Source organism: Poecilia reticulata, chromosome 20 (assembly GCF_904066995.2).
Source record: "Poecilia reticulata chromosome 20, P_reticulata-male-v2, whole genome shotgun sequence".
NCBI lineage: Eukaryota > Metazoa > Chordata > Actinopteri > Cyprinodontiformes > Poeciliidae > Poecilia > Poecilia reticulata.
Genome location: NC_088849.1, coordinates 25051173 through 25077810, shown reverse-complemented (window position 1 = coordinate 25077810; position 26638 = coordinate 25051173). Strand labels below are relative to the sequence as shown.

Here is a 26638-nt window from a genome sequence, read left to right as displayed (position 1 = left end):
GTTTGTTGCAACTTCATTTTAGATTACCCTCTTTGTTGTTTTGGTTTGTTATTTTTGGGTTGGACTCTGGGCTGAGGGCACCGCCGTGGTTTGCTGCCTGAGAGGTCTTGGCCTGGAGGGATTTGCTGCCAGCGGTATCTTGGTGCTTAAAGTGACTTGGCTCTTGGAGGAAGGCCTGAAGACTAGGCTAAGGTTAGTCAGGGTTTTTGGCACTTAGTTAGTGGTAGGAAAATGGAGGTTTGCCATTTGTTTGTACCAGTCATGCACTTCCTTGTGGTTGTTTAAACAATTGGGTATATTTTGACCTGTATTGTTTTTTTTTTTGAAAGTGGGGTTGTTGGGTTAGTTTGGTTTGAGGATGGACGTTGTGAGTTCTTTCTTGTCTTCAACATTAGAACTCTTGGAAAAGCTTACAAAGGAGCAGATTCGTCAAGTAGCTGAACACTTTAAAGTTGATCTTGAAGATGTAAAAGGATTAAGGTTACCTCCGCTAAGAAGTTTTTTAAAAGACGAACTTATAAAACTGAATGTCTTTCCTGTCTCTCTTTCAGATGCTGATGTGACAGATGAAACTTCCCTCGGTTCAGTTTCTTTAACTGGTGCTCCAAATGAATTGTCGAGCTCAACAGTGTCTCAAGCTTCTCAAGTAAAGTTTCAGTCGAATAAAACTGAGATGGAAATGCAGTTGGAGTTAGAAAAATTACGACTAGCACATGAGCTTGAGGAGAGAAAATTAGAGTTACAGGAAAAGCGGCTAGCATATGAGCTTGAGAAAAAACTAGCTTTACAGGAAAAGCAGCTAGCACAGGAACAAGAAGAGAAGAGGTTAGCACATGAGTTGGAGGTGAAGAAATTATCTTTGGAAGCTGAGCGCCTGAAGTTGAGGTCTGAGGGCAGGTTAAGTGGTGGATCTGTTAATCTGTCTCAAGGTGGTGATGGGTTTTCTGGACATAACTTGGTTAACATGTTGAAGCTGTTGCCTAAGTTTAATGAAAGAGATCCTGATGTGTTTTTCTCTTTGTTTGAGGACATGGCAGAGGACAATGACTGGAGTGATCTAGATTGCTCCATGCTGCTGCAAAGTGTGCTTGTGGGTAAGGCCCAAGAAGCATACGTTTCATTAACTTCAGCTGAAAGAAAGGTATACACATCTGTTAAAAAAGCTGTGTTGAAAGCTTATGAATTGGTTCCTGAGCATTACAGGCAACAATTTAGGAGCTGCAGGAAAGCTGAAAAACAGTCAAACACGGATCTGGTCAGAGAACTAAACACCCAGTTTTCTCGTTGGTTATCAGCTGAAGGTGTGGATGATTTTGAATCACTTTGTGACTTGATGGTGTTGGAACAGTTCAAGAACATTATTCCAGAACGGGTGGCTATATATATCAATGAACATAAAGTAAAAACTGCTGCTAAAGCTGCTGTCTTAGCAGACGAGTATGTTCTGACCCATAAAGCTTTGAGGGATTCTAATTTGAAAGGTGACCACAGCCTTAAGGAATTTCATTATGACCGGTTTCCTGGTAAAAATGGATTGGATCATACACTGAGATCTAAAGCAGACTTGGTTTGTAACTATTGTCGCCAGAAGGGACACTGGAAAAATGAGTGTCCTCTGAATATCAAAACTAAATCAAATAGGGGCAAACAGGATCATCGAAAACCTGTGGCTTTAGCCAGTGTTACACAGTTGCATTCAGTGGAGTCTACACCGCTACCTAAAGTTGAAAGTGTAAGACCAACTGTCTTAGCTGCACCTCTTGACTTTCAATCTTTTTCAGAACTGACTGATTCAGATCCCCAGAACTTTGTGAAGGATGTCGGACAAGATTACGCTCCTTTCATCACACATGGGTTTGTTACTCTGAATGGAAGTTCTAATAAAGTGGCTGTAAAGATTCTGCGTGACACCGGAGCATCTGAATCTTTCATCTTGGATTCTATTTTGCCATTTTCTTCATGTTCTGATACTGGTCGTAGTGTCTTAATTAGAGGTATTGGGATGGAAACTTTCTCTGTGCCTCTCCATAGGATCTATTTGCAGTCAGAACTGGTACAAGGAGAAGTGACGATAGGTGTTCGTCCTTCTTTGCCTGTGGAAGGGGTGTCTCTCATTTTAGGAAACAATCTGGCAGGTGGACGTGTGTGGCGAGATGTTGCACCTCCTCTAGTGGTCCGAGCGTCTCCATCTGTTTCCGTGTCAGACAAATGTGCTCAAGACTTCCCTGAGGCGTTTCCAGCTTGTGCAGTAACTCGTGCCATCACTCGTGCTTTGGCTGATAAGGAGGTTGAGTCTGGTAAGCCTAGTTCTGTTGAGAAGACTGCTTGTTTGCCAACTCTTCCTGTTCCTTTGTCACTCAGTGAGTTGATTGCAGCCCAACAGGAGGACACAACCTTAGCTGTCCTGTTTGACCAAGTCCAGACAGCTGAACAGGACACAAAAACATCATGTGGGTATTTTCTACAAGCAGATCTGTTGGTACGTAAATGGTTACCCTACAGTGACAGGGATATTGTTGGTCCAATTTATCAAGTTGTTGTTCCAGTCAAGTTCAGAAACCTTGTTTTGAAAACTGCTCATGGAGAATTGTCTGGTCATTTCGGAGTCAATAAAACTTATAATAGAGTTTTACATCATTTTTATTGGCCGCGTCTGAAAAAAGATGTTGCTGCGTTTGTGAAAACCTGTCACACTTGTCAACTAACTGGAAAACCTAATCAGACGTTGAAACCAGCTCCACTTTTTCCAATACCTGCTGCTGATAAGCCTTTTGAACACTTGATCATTGACTGTGTTGGCCCACTGAGTCCTTCAAAGTCCGGATCAGTGTATTTACTGACGGTTATGTGTAAAAGCACTCGTTATCCTGCAGCATATGCTCTGAAAACCATTACAACAAAGTCGGTGGTCAAAGCTTTGTCTAACTTTATTTCAGTGTTTGGAATCCCAAAGACCATTCAGACTGACAGAGGTACCAATTTCACCTCACGCATGTTTGGTGAGATTTTGAAACAACTAGGTGTAGTCCATCAACAGAGCAGTGCTTATCATGCTCAAAGCCAGGGGGCACTAGAGCGTTTTCACCAAACCCTGAAGGCTTTGTTGAGGGCATACTGCACAGAGTTGAGTAGAGACTGGGAAGAAGGTCTGCCTTGGCTACTTCTGGCAGCTCGTGAAGTTGTACAAGAGAGCACAGGGTTCAGTCCAAATGAACTAGTGTTTGGACATCATGTGCGTGGTCCTCTTGCTATTTTAAAAACCAACTTGGAGAGGTCTGAGCCACCATCAAACCTGTTTGACTACATCAATGGTTTTCGTCGCAGACTTTTCTTGGCTGGCAAACTAGCTTCTGAGAATCTTAAAAAGGCTGTTGTGGTATATTCAGATCATAACCCTTTGACCTTTTTGCACTCTTTACAGAGCCCCAATCAGCGGTTGATGCGATGGGCCTTATTTCTACAGCCTTACAACCTTGAAATTCGGCACATTCGAGGCACTGAAAATGTGCTGGCTGATGCATTGTCTCGTGCCATTGATGGACCAGACTAGCAGGAAAAAATGTCTACAGAGGTCCTAGTGGGAACCTCTGTTTTAAGGGGGAAGGTGTTACGGCATCAGTGGGCCCTGCCCTCTTTTTCCTTGTAGGGTTCTGCAGTCAGGCCCTGCAGGTGTTGGGTGTTCCTCTGATTGGCGTCCTGCAGCTTTAAAGCTGCTAGGCGTACAGCAGAGGGGAGGCTTTTCCCTTCCCTCTCCTCAGATCCCCACTTGGTTTGGTTTGTATCTTTTGGTTGAGTTTTGTTAGGTTTTGCATTTGCTCATTTCTGGTTATTTATAGGTTTTGCTCTAATCTATTTTGGTTTCTTATTTCAGGCATTTCTTTTTTTTAAGGTTATTTCTTTCATATAACTTAATAAATTCTACTTTCATTTACACATTAAATCCTTGTGTGGTCTCCATTAATGTTGCCCCATCAAACGAGCCTGGTGGACGTAACAGTCTAAACCAGGGTTCCTGTGAGGGCCACGTAACGTTTCTCTGGTCGGAGTCGGTTGGTCTAAACCAGGGGTCCTGTGAGGGCCACGTCACGTTTCCCTTCTCTGGTCGGAGTCGGTTGGTCTAAACCAGGGGTCCTGTGAGGGCCACGTAACGTTTCCCTTCTCTGGTCCGAGTCGGTTGGTCTGAACCAGGGGTCCTGTGAGGGCCACGTAACGTTTCCCTTCTCTGGTCGGAGTCGGTTGGTCTAAACCAGGGTTCCTGTGAGGGCCACGTAACGTTTCCCTTCTCTGGTCGGAGTCGGGTTGGTCTAAACCAGGGGTCCTGTGAGGGCCACGTCACGTTTCCCTTCTCTGGTCGGAGTCGGGTTGTAACAGAAAAAGTGTGACGATTGCAGGAGAGCCTAAATGTAAAAATGTATTGTTTTCCAGAAAGCACAATCAAATAACCCTCTCTGGGTTCTTAGCGTCAGATAGTCGTACGCTTAGCTCAGACATGCCTACGCTGTCATTACCATATGATTTTATTTAATCAGCAACATAGAATCATGACGTAGATTATCATACACTTTGTTTTTTTTAATCAGACACTTTGTTGTTAACAGCTGTATGGCATCCTGACTTGGCAGTTAATGAGTTTTACACCGGCGTGTTGCAGCTGACTGCAGCCAGACTCTGCTTTAAATACGCTTTGAAACCACGACAACGCATGTATGTCTATCTAGTTATCATATTATGTCATATTCTAAACAATTTAATTACTTATTTTCGTCATAACACGTTGCGTATGCTGAACTGACAACTCCACTGACCGCCGTGCTTCTTGGTGCGCATGCGCGGACATGCGCACTGACTGCATGTGTGTTGCCCTGAACCCCGCAGATGATCTCTGCCGCTCCAGGTTTTCCACAGAGGGGGGCGGACAGCCGACATCTGAGTCATAACAGGTCAGTTGAATATCACATTTATTAGGGTTGAAAAACAAAAAGTTGCCAAGTTTAGATTTAACTGAACTGATTGCGGTCGTTTCCGAACTACAGCAGTAAAAGTGATGATCCTTCGTGTTGCTACTAGCTAAATGTGCTAAATGAAAATAGGCGATTTCTTCTTCTTCTTTAGATTTCAACGGCAGCTTGCATCCATTATTGTTGCACTACTGCCATCTGGTGGATTCTAATATCTATACCTCAAATTCTCATAATGATCCCAGTATTATTTTAAAAAAGCGATTTTTTTATTTTTTTTTTCCCCTCAATGCTATTTAACTGATCAACATTCTCAAATTTCAATTTCCTATTAAAACCTAATTCTGATTTAATGGGAGTTTTCTTCTTTTATTTCCAATTTTGACTTCCACTGATTCACTTCCTGCTACAGAGCCCCCTGGTGGTGGAAGAAAAATCCACATATAAGCCGCATGGTTCAAAGCTTAGGAAGAAAGTAGCGGCTTATAGCCGCTAAAATACGGTAGATGAAAAAAAATCTGAATGCTCTCTGGTTTTGGTTCTGTTTTCTGTTTGGACATTTGAATTCAGTGACTCAAAAACTGAATTATTCTTCAGTTTTTGTGCAGTGACATCATTTTGGAGAAGCTTCCAGGCCAGTCAGTCGCTCTGCTCTTATTAAAAGCTCTGCTTCCTGCAACGACGACGACTTTCCTGGAAGTTGCTGACATTTCAGGGAGCAACCAGGAGAGAAATGTAAAAAGTTTGTTCATGTCGCAAAACAAACAAACAAACAAACAAACTTTCCCTCACTACGACCGACTTGGGTGGAAACCTGTGATGAACTGTCGGTGGAGTTTTTGTGTTTTTCTTCAAATCAGGATATGCAGATGACGTGATTCTGCTGGCAGGATTGAACAGATTGTCGACATGTTGAAATGTTTTCCAGTCGCGTCTTCCTCAGGAAGCATCCATGATAATGAGCTGGATGTAATTTGCAGGGATTGTTTTGCATATCTGATCGCTCCACCGCTGCGTCTTCCTGTTACTGTACGCCGCACTGATTGCTTGCCATCTAGTCTGCAGCTTAATTGTGCAATTAGCTCCGAACTGCGTATGGTTTTACTGTAACTAAGACGCTCATTGAAATTCGCAGAAGGGGGAATTGAAAGTCGGGTTTGTTTTGCTTCGTCGCTGAAACGTGTTGTAGGAAAGCGCAGAGAGCCGCGGCGTCTCTGGGGAAATGTATCAACACGACGGCGGCGCGGAGCCTCCGCCGTCCACGCCGCGTCTCGCTGAGCTTGTTGCATCCAGGGATGAATTCATCACTGGCATTTTGCACGTCTCTTTCTGCCGACACAAAAAAATGCGGCCGCCTGGCGGCTCGGTTATCGTCAGTCAGACGGAGACGCTCCGGGTTGTTCCTGAGAAACATGGCGGCCGTCAAAACGCTGAGAAGCACAAACTTCCTGCTGTTTCGTTTGGGTCTCATTGGATGAACTAACACGAATGCATGACTTTCAGTAAAATCTGAAAAGTGTGTTGTGCACATAGATTAAAATCACTGCCATCATTCTGCATTATTTACTGGTAAATCAAACAGTTTTTCTTCTGCTGAATCCATATAAAAACTCAACCCGAGTGGCGTCGCCCCCCCACCTTCTTCAAATCAGACAAAATTGGTGTCAAACGTTTGTGCAGCAAAAATTTTCATTTGTGCCGCTATCATTTTAAAGATATAAAGAAATGTTTCTAGAGGTCATCCAAGGTCAACCATCCCCCCCCACCACCTTCTTCAAATCAGGCAAAATGGGTGTCAATCAACTCGACTACGTTTGCGCTGGTTTGTGCTGCAAACATTTTCGTTTGTGCTGCTTTGGCTTTGAAGATATTAATGAAAGTGTAAAGGTCAAAAGGTCAACCAGCCCCCCCCCCCCCCCCCCACTTTTATGAAATCCAACTTTCTTTATATCTTTAAAATGATGGCGGCACAAACAAATTTTTACTGCACAAACGTAGCACAAGCGTAGCACAACGTTTGACACAAATTTTGTCTGATTTCATAAAAGTGGGGGGGCTGGTTGACCTTTTGACCTTTACACTTTCATTAATATCTTCAAAGCCAAAGCAGCGCAAACAAAAATATTTGCTGCACAAACGTAGCACAAACGTTTGACACCCATTTTGTCTGGTTTGAAGAAGGTGGGGGTCCAACTTCACTCAGGTAAAAAACTCTGGGTTGTTTTTATCCAAACGGTTTTATGCCTCCGATCCCGTTTGACTGTAGGATTATTATTTAAACAGTTATTCTTTACGTTAGTGTCGCTCTCACTTCATTTCAAAAGCACAGCGCCCCCTACAGGACAGGAGGGAAAATTTACTTCTCCGTATTCAAATATTTTCACATTTAAAGAGTTTATTTATTCTTAACTTTATATTCTGGTGTAAAATAACTGGTTGAAAATCGATGTATTCTCTGCATGTCCATGTCTGTTGGTGGAGATGAAAACCTTTATCGACTACAAACGCGCGCACACTACAAACTGCCAGGTGATTTTATTGCACCATGGAAATAGTTTGGATGTTTTTATTTTTATGGAAAGTTTCTGTTTATGTCTTAGACGGGATGGAAATCCCATGTTTGATCTGTTTCTGTTAAAGATAAAGACATAAAAGTCACAAACGAGATATTTTAGATGGGAAAACCTTATATTACAGCAGGAAGCGCGGCGGCGTCCACCGTCAGAGACTTTCAGGACTGTCCTCCATGTCCTGCAGGGGGCTCTCTATTTGTCCCAAACAGAAATGAAATCATTGTTGGCTGGAAGTAGAAAGTTTTCAGCTCTCCTCATGCTTTTGCTGCTGCTCTTTAAACTTCTGCATCGTTAGAAAGGTGTTGGAGTAAAGCAGAGGTTCCCAAACTGTGGGGCGCGCCCCCTAGGGGGGGCACCGTGCCATTGCACGGGGGGCGCGGGAAGCCGTCTGGATGAATAAATAAATAAACATGAACGCTGTATGTGCTGGTTTTTACCTTAGAACGGCTAATTCTCTGTTACTCCTGTCAATTTGAGACAGTGGGTTTTTCCTCACTTCCCATATCCGTCTCCTCTGTCAGGAGAAAAGGTTTGGGAACCACTGGAGTCGGGATGCAGAGAGATGACCGGAACCTCATCCTCTTTTCTCTCTGCCACCATGAAACCTCATTTCCTTCTCTGGGGTTCGGGGTTGTAGTTCATGTCGGGGTCGTAGTTCATGTATTACCTTTTGTCACGTTCATGTGTTTCCAGTAACGCTGTCGTTCTTTAAGTTTCGGTTCATCAGCCGTGTCTCGGTGAGTTTGCAGCACATTCGAAAAAGTTGTTTTCAGAACTTCATCCATCTGGTTTTTCCCGTCACAATAACTCATTTTAAGACCATTTTAAAGGAATATAATGATAGTAATTTCATAATAATGCAAGTTAATCCTCTCAAAGATCAATAAATTTTGATTTTGTACAAAAAAAAAAATAAAAATCTGTAACGGATTTGGATTTTAAAATATCCAAAATAAAACACAAGAAGCAAAAACTATAAAACCATGAAGAAAATGGATTATGAAGCAAACAAAATATGACTCTTCAGAATGTTAATGACGATTAGTTCAGTTTATCACGTAGCTGAATTAACTGATCTTTAATCTCCATCTTGCTTTTTGTTCACTAACAAACCTCTAACTCTTTTACAGAACAGCTGACGTTAATTACAGGACCTCTGAAAGCAAATCGGCTGCATCAGGTTTTATTTGGAGTCGTCAGAGTCTGGGGGGACAAACAGAAAGATTTTAGTTTGTTGAATCCCAGTGAGATCCATGTGGTTTGGTGTTGCAACGGGTTTCTGCAGCTCAGAACCAGCAACCTAAAATCAAAACGACAAAGAATCTGGTTTTATTCACTGTAGATCCAAACCTTGAAAATGTTTTTTTACAGTGGCGCTGCTGTAGGTTAAAAAACAAAAAAAGTTGTTTTCTTTTGCTAAAAATGGTTTAAATTAACGTTTTTTTCTCCAGTTTTTAGAAAAATTGTGGATATTTTGGGGTTTAAAAAATCTGAAGTTTTAAAATTAATCTAATTTTTTTTGAGTTTCAAAAGTTGAACATTTCCAAATATTTTTGTAAAAAAGTTCTGTGAATTCTCTGAAAGTTTCAGATTTGTTTTTACTCCTCTTGTTTTAAAATCTACATCTCAGATTTCGCATGTTTGACGTATTCAAAGAAAAGCGTCTAGTTTCCAGTTTCTTTGATTTGTTTTCAGGATTTGGGTCACGTTCTTTCAAAACCTTTTCTAATAAATGAATTTGATTTGGATCAAAGTTTTCAGTAAAAGTCTCTGGATAAACATGGTTATAAGAACAAAAACACTTTATTGCACATTTTCCACTGTAAGAAATTTACACCTGTAATAATTTTACCAGCATCTATTGGCCGCACAAAACCAGCCAAAGGGCCACAGATGGCCCCCGGGCCTCCCTTTGAACACCCTTATCAAACAGTGCACTGCGAATCGGAGCTCAGATAAATGTGGGATGTTTTGCAGAAAATGAGTTGGTTTACCGCAGCTTGCCTGTAAAAACTGAACGCTGCTCACCTGAACGCCTCCCGGCAGCAGGAAGAGATTTCACCTCGTCGTCGTGCATCTTCAGGATAATCGCTTGTGCAAACAATAAGTGATGGGCCGAGATCACCGGCGGGGCGTCGCGCCTGCAAACGCTTTGATAGGCTGACGGGGAAACAAACAAACAGAAGCAGCAGATAAAAGCGCATAAGCAGCTCAGCGGCTTCGGAGAGACGCAAATTGCTCGACAGAAGTTCGAACAAAGCAACTTAGCCTTTTATTTCTGTCGGAGGCGTTTGAGTCGCCGCACCGAGCGAAGAGCTGTTTGCTGACTCCGACCACGTCTACCTGTGGGTTCTGTGACTGAAATGCTCTTTCATCTGAGAGAGGCACGTCTGTCTGTCTGTCTGTCTGTCTGTCTGTCTGTCTGTCTGTCTGTCTGTCTGTCTGTCTGCGCTCACAGAGGAAGAGACGCAGAGCCGAGGCATTTCTCTGTGCGGCGCGGCATATCCCCCTCAAACGGCTGTAATCTCCAGAGGAATGTGAGGAGAAATGCAATCAGAACCGCAGAGGAGGGGAGACGAATATATCTACGAAACGAGAGGACGGCTGACCGCCGGCCCTCCGCCGCTTTCCTTCTGCCTCATCGTCCTCCTGTCCTCCCTCTGCTCTCAGCGTCTCTCCATCCCGTCGCCGCAGCTCGGACCCGCAGAGCCAAGCTGCTTCCAACGCCGCGCCGTTCTCCGTCCGTTTAAAACTGCAGTCAGTGAAACTATTTAACTGTCTCTGGTGCGTGATCTGGAACTTTCGAGGTTTTCCAGATTCAGCTTGGGAGTAATTGCACAAAGTTAAAGTCGTGTGAAGTTATGAGCCGGGGATGATCTTATTGTTTGTCATCAGTGATGAGTAGAAAGCTTTTCGTTTTATGATGACCTTCAGGGAAAACCCAACTGCACTCTGGGAAAACTAGAAAAATGACAAAAAGATTGAAAATATGACCAGATAATGATGCTTTTTTTGACCTGGAGGTTTTTAAAAACCAACTGAAGACACTTTAACTTCCCAAGGCTTTCTTAGTTTATTATGCTTGTTTTATTGTTGTATAATTTAAGGTTTATTTTTATTGTTTATACCTGAAAATTTACTTACTTCTACAAAAACAGTGACAATACTTAACCACAAACTATAGCCTTAAAAAAGGAAATAGAAACTTTAAAAGTCTAATTTAAAAACATCCTAATTAAGTAATCAGCCACTGCTCATTAAAATAATAATGAAGTTAAAATTAAAAGAAATGTTACGCTTAAATCTCACAAGCTTCCCTATTAATGCAATTCCAAAAAATATATTAAATAAAAATAAAAAAATGCTCCACCAGCCAAACACAGCAGGACGTTTTCCATTCAGAGCATTTGTTGCATTCGCTTCGATAATTAATTAATCACACACAGCAAATTAAAATGCTACACCAGTAGAGAACTTAATACAATAAATATAAAGTATGCATCCAGTGTATTTACATTATTCTTCGTCACAAAGCTCTATTTGCTCACATCAGTCTCACATTTAGTTGATTAACCTGCTGATATGTTTTTATAAAACTTGTTACTCTGTAAAGAGTGAAACCAAGTTGGTATAAATTAATAATCTGCAATAAGGAATAATTTCATTAAGTTTATATCGTCCTATTTTTATTATTATAACTGTAATATGTTCAGATATTACTGTGGCACCAGTAGAAATGATTTACTTTTAAAGGTTTTTAAGAAAAGCTTGTTTTTAAAAGGACATATTTTTACACAATATTACAAAGTTTCGGCCTGGTGGTTGTGGCGCTCATTCATCCGCCGCGTTTATGAGTTAAAAAATGTTTAAAGTTGACAGGAAATGTGAAAATATCAATTAATAATAATAATTATGTGTTATTGGAAGATTAATATACGAAAACCAACACTAAGCCTGGTGGCCCGCCAGGCTTATAATCCCTGATATTATCATAATGACCCTAATTCCACTTTTAACGGAAATATTTCTAAACTGGTGTAAAAATGTAAAATCTTTGTCATTAAAAGCAGAGATGCTAACAGCAGATGTACCAAATATTCAAAGTTGACGCACAGCAGCAGGCGGTGAATAATTAGAGCTACTTTACAACTGGAAAGAAACTCAAATACCGTTTTTGACAAATAAAATGCACATTTTTTGTTGTTTTGCGAGAATCTGACTTCTGCAACATTGAGCAGCTGTGGGAACCAGGACTTGTCACTTTTCATGTGCGAGCAGGAGACGTGTAAATGAAGCAGAATAAAGGCGCAGGATGAGCTGGACGCTTCGGGAGAGGAAGGGCTGTAATGGCCGCTGATTTACTGGGGATTTGTTCTGTCGAGCCGCAGTGACGAAGGGCTTTTGTTGTGCTGCCGCTGGGAGGAAGATGCTCCTAAAAGAGGTTGAGGGGCTTTATGGTGTAAAGCCAAAGTCACAGAGAAAGAAAATTAAATTCCAGCTAGAAGCCAAAGCAGAAAAGAGTTATTTTAATCCTAGCTAGGAAAAATGTTAATAAATCTGATCAAAACCAGATTTTAAAATTGAGCTTGGCTGAAGCAACACTATAGAAAAACAAAGAGAAAATTGAATTTAAATAAGTTTTTAATTTTGGCTCATTGGAATTAGACACTTTTTCCCACTTTGTCAGGTGAAAACTTTCCCATCCTGAGTTTATTACCACCATAAAATCACGCCTAATACTTGCTAATCATTCATTCTCATCATGTTTTTGTACTGAAATTTTTCAGGCGTGCAGAATATTTTAATATGATATAGAATTTTGTACTTTTTTTTGTAGATTAAGATTAAGCATATTAGCAATAATGTACCAATAAGTTGGGCTGCGATGGAAATCTGCCAGTTTTCTCTCAATCGTCTCTAATTAGTAATATTTTTTTTAAAAATCTTAAGTTTTTAATCTTTCAATAAACTTGTCAATTAAAAAAATTAAGATTGTTGCACAGATTGAAATAATCTCGTTTTTTTTTTTTTTTACTACAACCTGCAGAAGAAGTTAAACTTTTCTTTTGCGATTAATGTTTGTTAATAATTTCCCGACGCAGTAAAACCCGACTCATGTATCTTTGTGGGAAAGTTTTCCCAGCCTTTACTTTCGAATTACTTTCTTAATTGCACTTAATTACCAGATAAATTAGTGGTGAAATTAATGCTTTGAAAAATTGATTAGCTGATTTCCATACTACAGTTTTCATAAAGTTTTTATTTCCAAAACCATAAAATTAAAAACTGTAATAATATTTACTGAGTGTTCCTAACATGAGAAGTGAATGCTTTTATTGTTGCAGCAAAGTTTCAAACAATTAGTTCATCTTATTTTAACAATTAGCTCAATCAGATATCCGTCTTTGTTGGGTTTTTATAGAATTGAGCTCAAAAGGACAAAACAAAAACAAATGTTCTCAATTCAGCCTTTTGTTAAGAATCCTAAGTTTGATTCCCTCTGAAGCAACTTCTGCACTGAAGAGTGTTTCTCTTTCTGGACCCTGGTTGCTTCGGTTTGAGGTATTTTCCTGTCTTTGTCGTTTTTTCAAATTTGCACCTAAAAAAAGTGTCAAAAACACTAAACATTTTTATAATTTTCTTATATTTGCTTAAATAAGGCTTTACGTGATTTTTAAAATAAATTTAAATGAGAAAATGTATTAACTTTATAGATGTAATTCATTAAGTTGGTTAACTCTACATACTTTCTGTCAAAGGTGCTTGATTTAAGTGGGTTAAATCAATCAAATCAAAGATTCACTCTACTAAATAAGCTCTTTTCCAGCTGAAGCTCTTGATGTGGATGAGTTTGTGTGTTGTTTTTTTTATTTTCTTCCTGGCTGAAAGTCAACGACGGCCCAGCAGAGCCAGGGAATCATATCAGCAGCTTGTGTCTGACATTGCTGTGGGAAAATTACATTTCCCCTTCTGGTCCTCCTGTCATTTACCTTGAGTCGCTGTGTGACAAGCGCCTTACATTATTAAACAGAGTACACATGTTCCTCCATCTGTCACGATCCCGGCCTCTCCTGGCTGAACAAGCTGATTGGTTCGGGTCGTCATCAATCATGCTCCCAGATTTTTGTCAGATCCGTTCCCAAACGGGGGACAACCACCGACTTATTGTTTCCGTTCAACCCAAATAATAATGTTGGTGAAAAGAGACATTTAATTCCAAAAATATGTGTTGAACATTAGACATGCAAGTCCTTGGAAAAGTATTTGCTCACCCATCCAAATTATCAGGTGTTAAAGTCTCTTCCGTGGCCAAAGGTGTATAAAATGAAGCGGCGAGGCATGCAGACTGTTTTTAACAAACATTTGTGAAAGAAGTGAGTCTCTCTCGTTACCTCAGTGAACTCCGAAATCCAGTCGTCAAAAATGTGCTTCAGGTTTGACGCGTGTGCAGTTTGAATGCAGACACTTGACATTTTGCTCTACTATCGCGTTTCGCTCGTCGAGGGCGTCAGACGCGTCGAAGTCGCTCTAGCCGTTGTTTTCTGTTGCTAGTCTATTTGTCCGACGCTTCAAAATCTGCAAAACGCGCCGTGACGGGATCCTCGACTTGCCTCTGCATAAACGTTAAATGTAAACCGCATTTGATGCACCATAAATATTCCACAGTTAACTGTCAGCTGTGTTGTAAGGAAATGGAAATGTTTGGGAACGACAGGAACGGGTAAGCAGGCGGAGCGCGAAGAGGCCGATCGCTACAGACCTCCAAGCTTCATGTGGCCTTCAGATTGGCCTTCAGAGAGCTTCATGGATCGGGTTTCCACGGTGGAGCAGCTGCACCCGAGCCAAACGGCACCAAGGGCAACGCAGTGGTGCAAAACACGCTGCTGGACGTCAGAGCACTGGAGTCTGGAGTGACGAATCCTGCTTCTCCATCTGGCGATCGGACGGACGGGTCTGGGTTTGGCGGCTGCAGCAGAACAGTCCTTGTGTGACTGCATTGTGTAAAGTTTGGTGGAGTGAAAGGACCTCTGGCTGCTTCAGCGTACCAAGACATTCTGGACAAGTCGCCAACAGTTTGGATCTGGCCCCTTTCTCTTCGAAAGCAAGGCCCATGAAGACATGGTGTGGACGAACTGGACCGAGCTCAACCTGATGAAACGTCTTTGGGACGAATTGGAGCGGAGACCGACAGCCAGGCCTTCTCGTCCAACATCAGTCAGAAATGGACCAACGTCACTTCATCTCAAGGCAGATGAACGAAACGAGTCCAGTCACCAGAAAGGCAGCAAGTTGAGTAGATTTCAGTGAAAAAGTCTTTTCTTCCCTAAATCCTGGTCCAAGATGAGGCTAATGGAGGAAATAGATTAATATCTCAGCCTTTTGGTTGAAGCACCTTATCATGTTTGAGTTATTTGTGGGTAAATTGCTTTGCCCTTCTCCATCAGGCAGAAGTCACTTCAGCAAGCAATTAGTCAAAAGCAGCTTTTCTCATTCTGAAGATGGATTGTTTTATTGAGAGCAGTTTAAAGTTGAGCTCTTTTTTTCCACAAAGACCTTTCAATAAATGAATATTTTCTCACAGCTGAGAATCTTCCTCAACTGGAGCAGAGAAACCTGCGATATTAGATCTTTTAGTTCCCAGTAAGGCTTTACAGTGGGTTTAAAACATGTTTTAATAGGTTGTGCATAGAGTCCGAAAGCCAAAGTTGGCATTTTAAATGTTAAAGTTAGTCATCGGAAAAACAGAAACATGCTTAAGGAGATTTACCCAAGTGGCTTGATGTGGTCGTAATGGTCGACACAATGTTTGAAAACTTTATGCATCAATACAAATGGTAGAAATACTTCTGTGGTCTTATTGCTGAGGATATTATTAAAAAAACTGATCTGCACTTTACTGAAACGTTCCAAAAATCTACAAGAAAACACAGCAAAAAGCCCAGTGTTAATTTAACTCTGAAGAGTGTGGACTATATAAACATGGAAAAAGTGTTGATATCAACTCTGTGGGAGTTAAATCAACACTGGGAATTATGTTAACTCCCACAGAGTTGATATTAACACTTTTTCCATGTTTATATAGTCCACACTCTTCAGAGTTAAATTAACACTGGGCTTTTTGCTGTGAAGGTGAGTAAAAGTAGCTCTACTTCAACATATTTTTACCTAAAAGTAAAAAGTATCCATCCAAGAAATGACTCCAGAAAGAGTAAAAACGTGTTTGGTAGGAAGTCTATTAAAGTACTGAGCAACTGATCAAATGATCAATCATTTAATGTTTAAAGATTATGTCATCAGACGGACTGAAATGTAAAGTTAATTTGAAATGTTGGTATTTTAAGGACAAAAATGATAATTCATATAAGGAAGAAACCAAAAATTATGAAATCAGGCAAAATAAAATGTTTCCAAATCAGTTTTTATCAAACATAAAACTTATGAAGTTAAAATAAAAACTGCAGGTCTGTGTCTGTTGGGTGAATTTTTGGTTAAAACATGTTTTTTTTTTTCATTCAGTGGGAAGAAAATCCAGGAATTTTACTCAAGTAAGAGAAGAAACACTTCGTAACAAAAGTACTCAAGTAAAAGTGTAGTAAAAATACTCCTAAAAGTAATTTTTCCCCTAAAAAGTAAAAAGTAACTACCCAGTTCTGACAGACGGGATGTCATGAATGAGCCACAGTTCAAAATAAAACATCTGCTTTGTAGGAAGCTACAAATTAAAATACGTTTCCATTTCAACCGTTGGTAAGATTTAGTTTTGAACAGTTTCAGGAAACCAAACACACAGCCCTGAGGGATTCCACATTTCACCAGGAGAGTTTATAATTTCACCCAAGTGGAGTTTCTTGGCTTCTTTCTCAGATAAAAGTAAAGAAAATCCTTTTTATTGTGTTTTAGTATAAAATGAGCCTCAAAGTTTCTGTTTCTGCATTTCATGTTGATTTTTTTTACAGTTGAATGATGAGATACAGGAACGTCTACGGAGGTCCCGGTCGGCTTTAATTGGCTCGGCGTGTTTCTCCAAGGCAGCTTGAATTTAGAATAATCCCACTTTTTATCTGCAAAACTCGACTATCCACAGCCGCAAAGGTGTCGTTAAATGTTTATCTCCTCCATTTGCATCGTATAAAAGAACGCGCTTGTGATTCTGTTTCACAGCCTCCAACTGAAATGAATTATTTGTCATGTTGAGACTCGGGAATCGGCTGCATTTCCCCTGGAGGGCGACGCCACGGGCCGCTTCATGTGGAAAACAACGTTATTGTTGAAGTATTACTTTGATTAAAATGAAGAAGTAACGCGTGCAGCAGCGTTTCCCCTGTGTGATGATCTGAAGCTGAACCAAAGCCTGCCGCTGCATTGTGTGGCTCACGTAAAATTATGTTTGTTTATGTGGAATATGGTTTCAAATGATAAAAACTGAGAAATTAATAGGATCTAAGTTTTAATTGCTGATAAAAAATGAGAATAAAACCTGCAGATAATCAGCCTGCAGTGAAAATGACACTTTTTTTCCCCGTTTTGTTGTTTTTATTTATCGACTTTATTGATCTCTGTAATATGCTGCATCCATCAAATTCACCATATCGAAGACTTAAGTGTCAGGTTGCAGCAGCCAGAGGCTTTTTGCATTTAGAGCGCTACTTAATATTAGCACTTCACAATGTTTTCCAAGCATCAGTGGTTTAATATGAGTTAAACACAAACAGGAAGTAGATATGTTATTGATACTATCAGTTGGTTATTTCCCCCTAAATTAGCTTCCTTTGGGTTTTTCTTTTTGTCTCGTTAGAAAACGTTTCCACATAATCTGAGTTAAAGCTCATTAATCTCCTGAACCAAATGATGTTTAAGCGAAGAAAATGGTAATAAGATTACAAAACAGTCATTGCTAGAATAAAGTCGTGATGAAAACAATAACAGAAAAGAGTTGTTTTATGAGAATAAAGTCAGAATGTGACTTTATTCTGGTAATATTTTGACTTTTTTCTCAATTTAACGTTTTCTTTGGTTTCTATGGCCCTGGCGCTCGTCCGGTTCTCGTCCTGGAAACATCTGTGTGTTTCCTAAGTTTCTCATGTTTCTGATTCTCTTACTCTGTTGGACTGAAACGTGTCCAGTCTTCCTGTTGGATCGATGTTTGTGCTGGTTTATCATCAGAACGGATAGAGCTGCTTTGTTTTGCCCTAAAACATGGAGCGCACATCGAGTTCTGCTTTCCCAGCTGGGATTGATGGAAGTGCTTCTCTTCTCTCTTTTGAAAAAGCTCTGCATGAAAAGAGGCCGCGCTGTATTATGATGCTGCTCCACGTTTTGGGATTTTGACACTTCCTTCAGCGTCGCTCTTTGTCCTCCATGCAACAAAGACGAGACGTTTCCTTGAGCGATTCCTTTTTTTAAATCTGCTACCAACTCTGTTAGGTCTAAGTGCTTCTATGTTGCTGAAATGAGCTGCAAAAGAGGAGAAAATGTCATGTTTTATTTAAAACCCCTGACCTGAGTGTTGTCTTTCTAAACCCTCTCACTCGTATAAACTTGCCGTTACATCCTGATGGTCCGATTAATATCAATTCGGACAAAATGCAGCGGCACCGAGTGTTTTGGATGAAGGTTTTATTATGAGCAATGGAGCAATTTGGCCTGGAATAATCTGGGTGTTGAAAGAAGTCGCCTCACTTATCTAAACGGCGCAGAGCCGCGCGCTGAATGTCGAGTTATTAACCGAGGCTGCAGCACAGATTCAATCCAGAAGTCAGATTAAATTAGAACAATGCTGAACTGCCAGCTAATCAAAAACAGGAAGCCTATTTGGAAATGGATTTGTTCTGCATTGTGGCCAGTTTTCACTGAGATGAACTGGAGGAGAGGCTTTGCTTTTTGTTTGGGGGGTTAAACAACAAGAGCCCACTGAAAACCTGCTGCTGGTTTTTCCTCCAGATGTTGGTTCCTGATCTCTTCCTGAGGTAAAACATCAGGAACATCATCACAGCCGTTTTGTTGGACAGTTTCTGAAACGTCTGACGTTGAAACGATGAACGAAGGTTTCCACACAAAGGATGAATCACGGATGGCCGAGGCGGCGTTCTGCAGGGAGAGGGTCACATTTTCTGGTTTGGAGTCGTTTGTTTTACGTTTGGGACACAAGAAAAACCCAACATGCCAAGAATCCGACCGTTATGAAGCGTCACAGTAAACCCACAGTACGGGTTACATTTACTCAGTTACGTAACTTTTTGAAAAGATTTACTTCTAGCGGTATTTTTCCTATGTTATACCGTTTGAGTAGTTTTATTGTGAGGTATTTTTACTCTTGAGTGAAATTTCTGGATTTTCTTCCCACTGAATGAAAAACATGTTTTAACCAAAACTTCACCAGACACAGACACAAACCTGCAGGTTTTATTTTAACTTCATAAGTTTTATATTGAAACAAATTATTTGGAAACATTTTCCTTTACCTGATTTTGTTATTTTTTGGTTACTTAAGTGAATTATTGCCTTTTTTGTTCTTAAAATGCCAACAAATCCAACAAAACTTTACATTTCAGTCCGTCTGATGATCCATCCATCCATCTTCTTTACACCCTTTTCCCTCAGTGGGTCAGGAGGTGCTGGTTCCTCTCCAGCTAACGTCCCAGGCGAGAGGCGGGGTCACCTGAACAGGTCGCCAGTCTGTCACAGGGCAACACAGAGACACACAACCATGCACACACACACTCACACCTAGGGGCAATTTGGAGAGGCCAATTAACCTGACAGTCATGTTTTTGGACTGTGGGAGGAAACCGGAGTACCTGGAGAAAACCCACCATGCACAGGGAGAACATGGAGACTCCATGCAGAAAGACCGGGGCCGGGAATCGAACCCAGAACCTTCTTGCTGCAAGGCAACAGCTCTACCAACTGCGCCACTGTGCAGCCCCTGTTTGATGATGTAATTGCTAAATATTAAATGAGTAATTTGATCAGTTAATCAATACTTGAGTAGACTTATTGACTCTTGTGTATCATTTTTGGATTTTTTTACTCAAACCGTCTAAATCACCTCCAGTTTCTCTTGCTGGTAATTAAATCATTTCTGTTTCGCTCTAATTTGTCCTTGACTGTATTTTCATTAAATTTCTCTCATCCGACGTTCCCTTTATTCACAAACGCCTGAGTATTTGAGACACTTTGTCACAGCAGTCGTTTATTCATCAGCGTTACTCAAAACAAGAAACTCTGTCATCCGAGTCAGTTTTGCTTTTCATGAAATGCGACTAATCACACAGTCGGCTGCGTCTGTAAACTAGAAAATATGAGCCGTTTGGATCCAGCCGCTGCGGGCTGAGCGAGCGCTCTGCGGCGGCGGCCATAACTTTAGCTGTGAAATGAAACATCTGACATCAAAATGAAAAATGGCTGGACGGCACCTGAAGCAGAGGCTCCCAGGGACCAGATGGACACGCCGAGCGTCGAGATTTATTTCCTGGAGTGTCCGTCTGGCGGTGATGATGTCACACATCGGAGCCGCATTCAGCCGGATATTTACACACAAACGTCTTTTTCTCGTCGTCTGAAGTTGAATCAGAACAAACGTTTATTAACAAACTTCTTCCTGTTTGCTGAATGCAGGAAAACGTGGGAAGAAGATTTTTGTAACTTTTCTCTAATGTTGTTTTTTAAACTGCATGACTTGCTTCAAACCTGCTGGGTGCACTGTAAAACATTTCAATTTAAGTTGACAAGAAAATTAAAGCTGATTGAGCAACAAAAGACAAGATTTTTATCTTGAATTGAGACTTTTAAACCAAATAATTATGTCTCAATATGTAAGAAAAGAAAAACTGGATGGATTTTCATTTTTAAGTTTTACAGTGCAAGTCAAAAAAACAAGATTTGAGAAAAGTTACAAAAACTTTCTCACAATGTTTTCTGGTGAGAAAACATGCAAATTATTTCTATTTTCATATTTTTGATAATTCTAATTAAGCTAAAAGAAAAAACGTGTTGTCTGATTTAACTGAGAAGAAAATGTACGTAAATATCTGGTTTTATTTTGTGTGTTTTTGCTTTAAATAAAGACATTTCTAATTGGGAATGAATCATTTTAAATCATGGCATCGGCTTCAACGCTGAATAACCAGGAACGTTGTAATCCTGGCTAAATTCCTTATTAAACAAACACTGGAGGTTTATTTTTGAGCAGTTGGAGAAAATCTCGTCCATTTTTCACTGTTAAACCAACTAAAAATGGAGCTTAGATGCAGAAAAGGAGACCCAGAAAAAGTCCAGCTGCTCAGAAGCTGGAGGTCATGATTTCACCCAACAGGCCAAGAAAAGTTGTTCCTCGTTTTAGATTCACCAGTTTAGCAAATCCGCGTTTATCTGGCTTTAAAAAGCAGAAAATATCAGTTTGAAAAATATCTGGATATGATTTAAATGTTAGAATCACTTTAGCAGCAAAGGAAACTTTTTAGAGTTGGAAAAACTCCCAAACTTTGATTTGTTGATACTAAACATTTATTCTGCTTTTCATAAAACGGCTAATTCTTTTCAGAGCTTTGAGATTTAAAACCTGGAGGCTGATTTCTGCGCCTTGCCTGGTAATTGCTAAACCTTTCTGGGTTTCTGCCGCACCAGAACCCGAGCAGCTTACAGATTCTTCCTCTTAACTCAGGAGTCACTTTACAAGAACTTCTCAGGTTTTTTACTGGTTACTTTTTCAAATCTTACTCAGTTTTTCTGTTAGACTTTTATTTAGAAAAAGAAGTTTATTTTGTACTTATTGTTACAGTAGGGTTAGGGTAGGGTAGGGTTAGGGTAAGGGTGGGGCTAGGGTTAGGGTAGGGTTAGGGGTTTACAGATTATAAAACAGATAATCTGTAAAAAAAAACAAACAACTAACTGGTTCAACACAACATAGCAGGTCACAGATGCTAAGGCTAGTTAGCATTTCTGGGATTTTTCGCAGCAGATAAACGGTTTTCATGAGACGTCAAGTTAAAAGATTAGGAGTATTGATTGTCAGCGGTAAGACCCGCCTCCTGGCTCTGATTGGACGTTTTTAAGCAGGGCGTTTTTGCATTTTGTGACGCTGGGAGAAAGTGGAAGAGCTCAGTTTGTTTGGTTTTCTCACAGATTTTCTGTTTCATGCCGTTTAATCGCGACATGGCGACAGTTTTTAAAAAACCTATTTCATCCTGCAGCTTTAATGCGACTGAAAGTTGTGGTTAAGTTACAGAAACGAGCAGGAAGCTGTGGGAACATAAAGTCTAAGGAATGACATTACACCGAGTCCATTCTGGGTGATGTTCCCTTCACTACACAGAACCATCGGACTCCTAATAAATGTGTCACAGTGATTTGTTTCTCCTCATCCTTTGAATTAGCTAAAAGCCCCCAAGCTTTTCATCAAAGAAAGTAAATTTGATTTTGATGCAGGATAAAATGTCAGGGGATCAATAAATTACTCATAGAGGGGGCCGCCCTTACAAAGAGCCTGAACTGAGACATTTTCTAATGCTACTTATGTATTCCCTCGTTAAATTGGTTTTCTCAGGGGGGATCAAGTTTGCGTGAGGTCATTTGGCGACTTGAGGTTGCTCTGCAGATGCAGATGTTGCCCAGTGACCGCTAAATAAGACGGGACCTTGACCCCTACGTACCTCGGCCTGAACGAAGCGCTGAGATGGATAATTACATCTAAGAAGTACTCAAGAGTGACATGTTTATACTCGAGTAAAAGTAAAAAACAGGAGCAAAAACTATTTGGTAAGAAAATCTACTCAAGTACTGAGTAGCTGATCAAATTGTCATTTGGTGAAAATATAAATTTGGGTGGAAATTTTGGTGTTTTAAGGATGAAAATGACAAAAATTAAAACAAACAAAAGATAAAATGAAGTGAACAGAAATGTTTCCAAATCAGTTTCTTATGAAACTTTAACAAAAACTGCAGGTCTGGTGAATTTTTGGTTTCTTTTTCATTCAGTGGGTAGAAAATCCAGAAATTTTAATCAAACAAGAGTAAAAATACTTTATAATAAAATTACTGAAGTAAAACTAAAAAGGTATTTTGTAAAAATGCAACTTTGATGAGTAACTGTTCAAAACATAATTTAATATTTAAACAATTATATAATCAGACAGATCAAAATAGAAAGTCATGTGGAAATTTTGGTATTTTATAAGTAAAAATGACAAAAAAAGTAACTAAAATCAGGCAAAATAATTTTTTTCTAAATCAGTTTCTTTTAATAAAAAAAACAAAAACTGCAGGTCTGGTGAATCTGTTTTTAAAACGTGTTTTTCATTTTACTCGAGCAGAAATCATAAAATTACCCCAGTAAAAAAGTAATTTTTTTCCCAAAAGTTACTCTAGTAAACTGGTCACTGCCCGACTCATGTTCCAGTTTAAAGTTGATTTGTAAAGTTTCAGGAGTTTTAAAGTCGTCCTCTGACCAACACCAGCTCGCCATCAGTAGCATGAATCAGTATGAGCGCCAACGCAGACCATATTGTGCTAATGGGATTGGGTATCCATGCATGTATTCATCCAGGCGCAGCATGCATGCTGTCCGTTTTTTAGAGCCACCACTCTTCAGCGGGCTTGCTTACACGCTGAGCTGCGTATGGAATATAAATCAGGAGAAACGATATTAGATCTGTGCCGCGTATTGGCAGTTACCCAGAGGTGTTTTCAAATTGCTATTGGGGGGCAAAAAAAAGATGGATTGGCGTTTTGACAAGCATCGCGTGTCGGGCTATTTCCGAGGCACTCGTAATTGTGCAAACGGAAGATACCTGAAGGTGTTATTGGAGTAAATGATTTGTGAATGTGAGCTCAGTTTCTGCTCATTTCTACTGCTGAGGGGAATTTTTCTGAAAGCAGGATTTCATGTCTGTCTTCTCACAACTTCTCCTCTCGCTCACACCGTCTCTGCTCACTTGCAAAACATTTTCTGCTTGCTTCTGGAACAAAATGCACCGTCGCCTGGCAACCTCTCAGCCAATAGAATGAAACTGTTCCACTAGGTGTGTTTGTTTCTTTCTAGTGGGTGTGCCTGTGTGGCTACTATCGATTGTAACAACCTGAGTTGTGCTATTGTAAGTATTTAGTCAATGATAACAATGCTATCGCTAATGCTAACAACAAGCTAACCCATATAATTTCTATGTGCTTGGATCCATTTGCAGCGATCTACAGAAACCCCATCAAAAACATGGTTCCACCAAGTTAGGGTGTAAAAATAATGTACCTTACCGTGTATACGGAGTAACTGTCCAGTAAAACATCTAATTTAAATGATGGGGTCGCTACCTGTTAGAAAGTGGCGCTGCAAACTCTGGCATTGTTAGTTTCCTCACCTCCCGTAGATTGTTGATCCACTTTTTTCCGATACGTTTTTAACCTTCGAAACACAAAAATAACGTTAATCTTTCTCTCTGTTGAACAGCCGAACACGACGCAGGCCTTAGGCCAGGGGTGTCAAACTCCAGTCCTCGAGGGCCGGTGTCTTGCAACTTTTAGAAGTGCCTCTGCTGCACCACACCTGAATAGAATAATTAAGTAATTAGCAAGGCTCTGGAGAACTGAGGAGGTAATTAAGCCATTTGATTCAGGTGTTTTGTACCTGTGGCACATCTAAAAACTGCAGGACAGCGGCCCTTCAGGACTGGAGTTTGACACCCCTGCCTTAGGCGCTTTGAAGCTGGAGAAACAGAAGCAAACGGGCTGCATTGCGCAACGTCGGCGCTGCGTCATCTGAAACCCAGACGTGCTCGGTGATATTTTGTTTTTGCAGTGTTTGTGACAAACCGGCATCAGTGGCTGCCACTTTTCTTCCTCTTGTTCTCCAAACAATATTAACTGGAACTGAAATTTCAGTTGAACTCGCATGGATCCAAACGTTTCGGGGAAACGTCTCAGATGTGTTGCTATAAATATGAATTTAAATTGGTTCTGGTCAGTTTTGCAAAGGTTAATTTGTGCAGTGCGATCTGTGACATATTCACATGTCGCCTCTTTCTCTTCCCGTCACACAGACTGGTTAAATTGATGATGAAACTCCTGAAGCTACTTTTCCACATACAGTTGCTTCTCTGCGGTTCATTCTCTTGCACAACTTGGCAAAGACGGTTTTGTTTCCCGTCTGTTCTTGTATCCGTCCTCTCCCTCCTGCTTTTCTCTTTGCCCACCTGCCAGCTCCAAACACACACACACACACACACACACACAAACACACACACACACTGCTGCACACCTTAATCTCACTGAAGCGATGATGAAGATGTAAAGAGTCCCGGTTTGGCCGCGCTTCCTGGCAGATGTCTCTCTCATGGCCAAACCAACAGATTACGTTTGAACCTCCAATTAAGTTGGGCTGCAGAACCTGACGAAAAGATACGGCCAGCCTCACGCTGGAGGAGGAAGAGGAGAGAAAGGTAGGGAGTAGACTGGGGATGAGTCTGGTGGGAGGGAGTGTGCAGACGAAACACACAAGCTGGACGCAGCCACTACAAGTGAGAGTTGGAGAAGATGACATCTTGGGGACACACTGACTGATAAGCCTCGTAATCGCTGATGAGGAAGATCGAGAAGCTGAGAAAAGTCAGAGAAGACGTCTGCAGCGGTCGGAGGGACGGATCAGCTGCAGGGGAGAGTGATTTCCTGAGTCCATCCCGGTGAATGGATCTCATTGAATCTGTGTCGGCGCGTGATTGATTGGCCAACGTGGGACTGAGCTCAGACTCCGGCAGTCAGCCGGCGGGTCGGCTCTCAGGCTACGATAATCCTCCCACTCCGGCTCGGAGTCTCGCTCATTAAGGACTTCCTGTGACAGGAGAAGGAGCGCTGTACTCTCCAACTCCAGTCATGTCGATGCTAATTGTTACTCAGCGGATCGATCCCACCACCACCTCCAAAATGGTAAGGCGTTCAGAACTCTCTTTAAAGTCTGATTCCTTTTTACTGCCACGTCAGTGTGAGGGTTGTGTCAATGACTAGAGACAGAAACAAGAGTTGGACCCCTGGGGGGTTTTCCTCATACCTCCCTGGGCATTTCTCCAGGCACCTCTGGATAAAATAAACGTCTCTCTCTGCTTTCCATTGCATCACTCTCCCTCCTCTTGATCGCTTCTGTCTTCATCTCAGTGTTTTATTCTGGGGTTTGATGGAGCGCTTGGGTCAAAGGGTGTTTGGAGCGGCCGCATGTTTACTATTGCAGCACATTTAGTCATTTATCCCTCGCTGGGGTTCAGATTATTTGCAGGATATGTGTCAGAAATGCTTCACGGTTGATCACCAGACTCTGAAATCAACAGTTGGAAAACCTCCAGGTGTTTCAGAGCAAAATGTGGGCGATATAATTAAAGGCAGCAGTGCAGCAAAACAGAACAGCTTTGGAGATTAAACAGAACAGCCCCGGCTCAGGTAGGAGATATTTGTAATTTGTGAGAAAAGTTGGTTGTATCTGCTGCAAACTTTCATGCTGAGGCAAGAAATGAAGTTTGGAGTAAAACTAAAACATCTGGTTGACGTCTGAAACTCTTCCATCCGTCTGCTGTTCATGCAAAAACACAAAATATACCAAATATTTCATGTCTGGTTTCAATTGCAGACTTGAAATTAAACAAAATAAACTTACAAGTAACTTTTCAGCAAATATAGGAGCTTGTTTTAAGTCAGTAATTCCTTAATATTGACGGGAAAAAAGTCCTGTTTCCACTGGCAGATTATTTCACTAATAACATGGGAAAATGTCTTATAACTAAAAATATATAAATATTGAAAATAGACCCAGAGCCTAAAATTATCCATCCATCCATTTTCTTACACCTTGTCCCTCAGTGGGGTCAGGAGGTGCTGGTGCCTCTCCAGCTAACGTTCTGGGCGAGAGGCGGGGTCACCTGGACAGGTCACCTGGACAGGTCACCTGGACAGGTCACCAGTCTGTCGCAGGGCAACACAGAGACACACAACCATGCACACACACACTCACACCTAGGGGCAATTTAGACAGGCCAATTAACCTGACAGTCATGTTTGTGGACTGTGGGAGGAAACCGGAGTACCCGGAGAAAACCCACCATGCACAGGGAGAACATGCAAACTCCATGCAGA

At 40.9% G+C, this 26638-nt stretch overlaps 1 protein-coding gene across 3 annotated transcripts in view; it reads left to right on the top strand.

Annotated features, from left to right (window-relative positions):
* dpp6a (dipeptidyl-peptidase 6a) overlaps nt 1-26638 on the top strand; it is a 310510-nt gene that overhangs the window by 62913 nt on the left and 220959 nt on the right. Inside the window, exon 1 of one of the 3 annotated variants that reach the window (XM_008396392.3) lies at nt 25045-25444. The exons of the other annotated variants lie outside the window; for them this stretch is intronic. Within the exon in view, the coding sequence (XP_008394614.1) occupies nt 25391-25444 (54 nt within the window). The 5' untranslated portion in view covers nt 25045-25390. Of the gene's footprint in view, nt 1-25044; nt 25445-26638 lie in introns of those variants that run through there. 3 annotated transcript variants of the gene reach the window in all.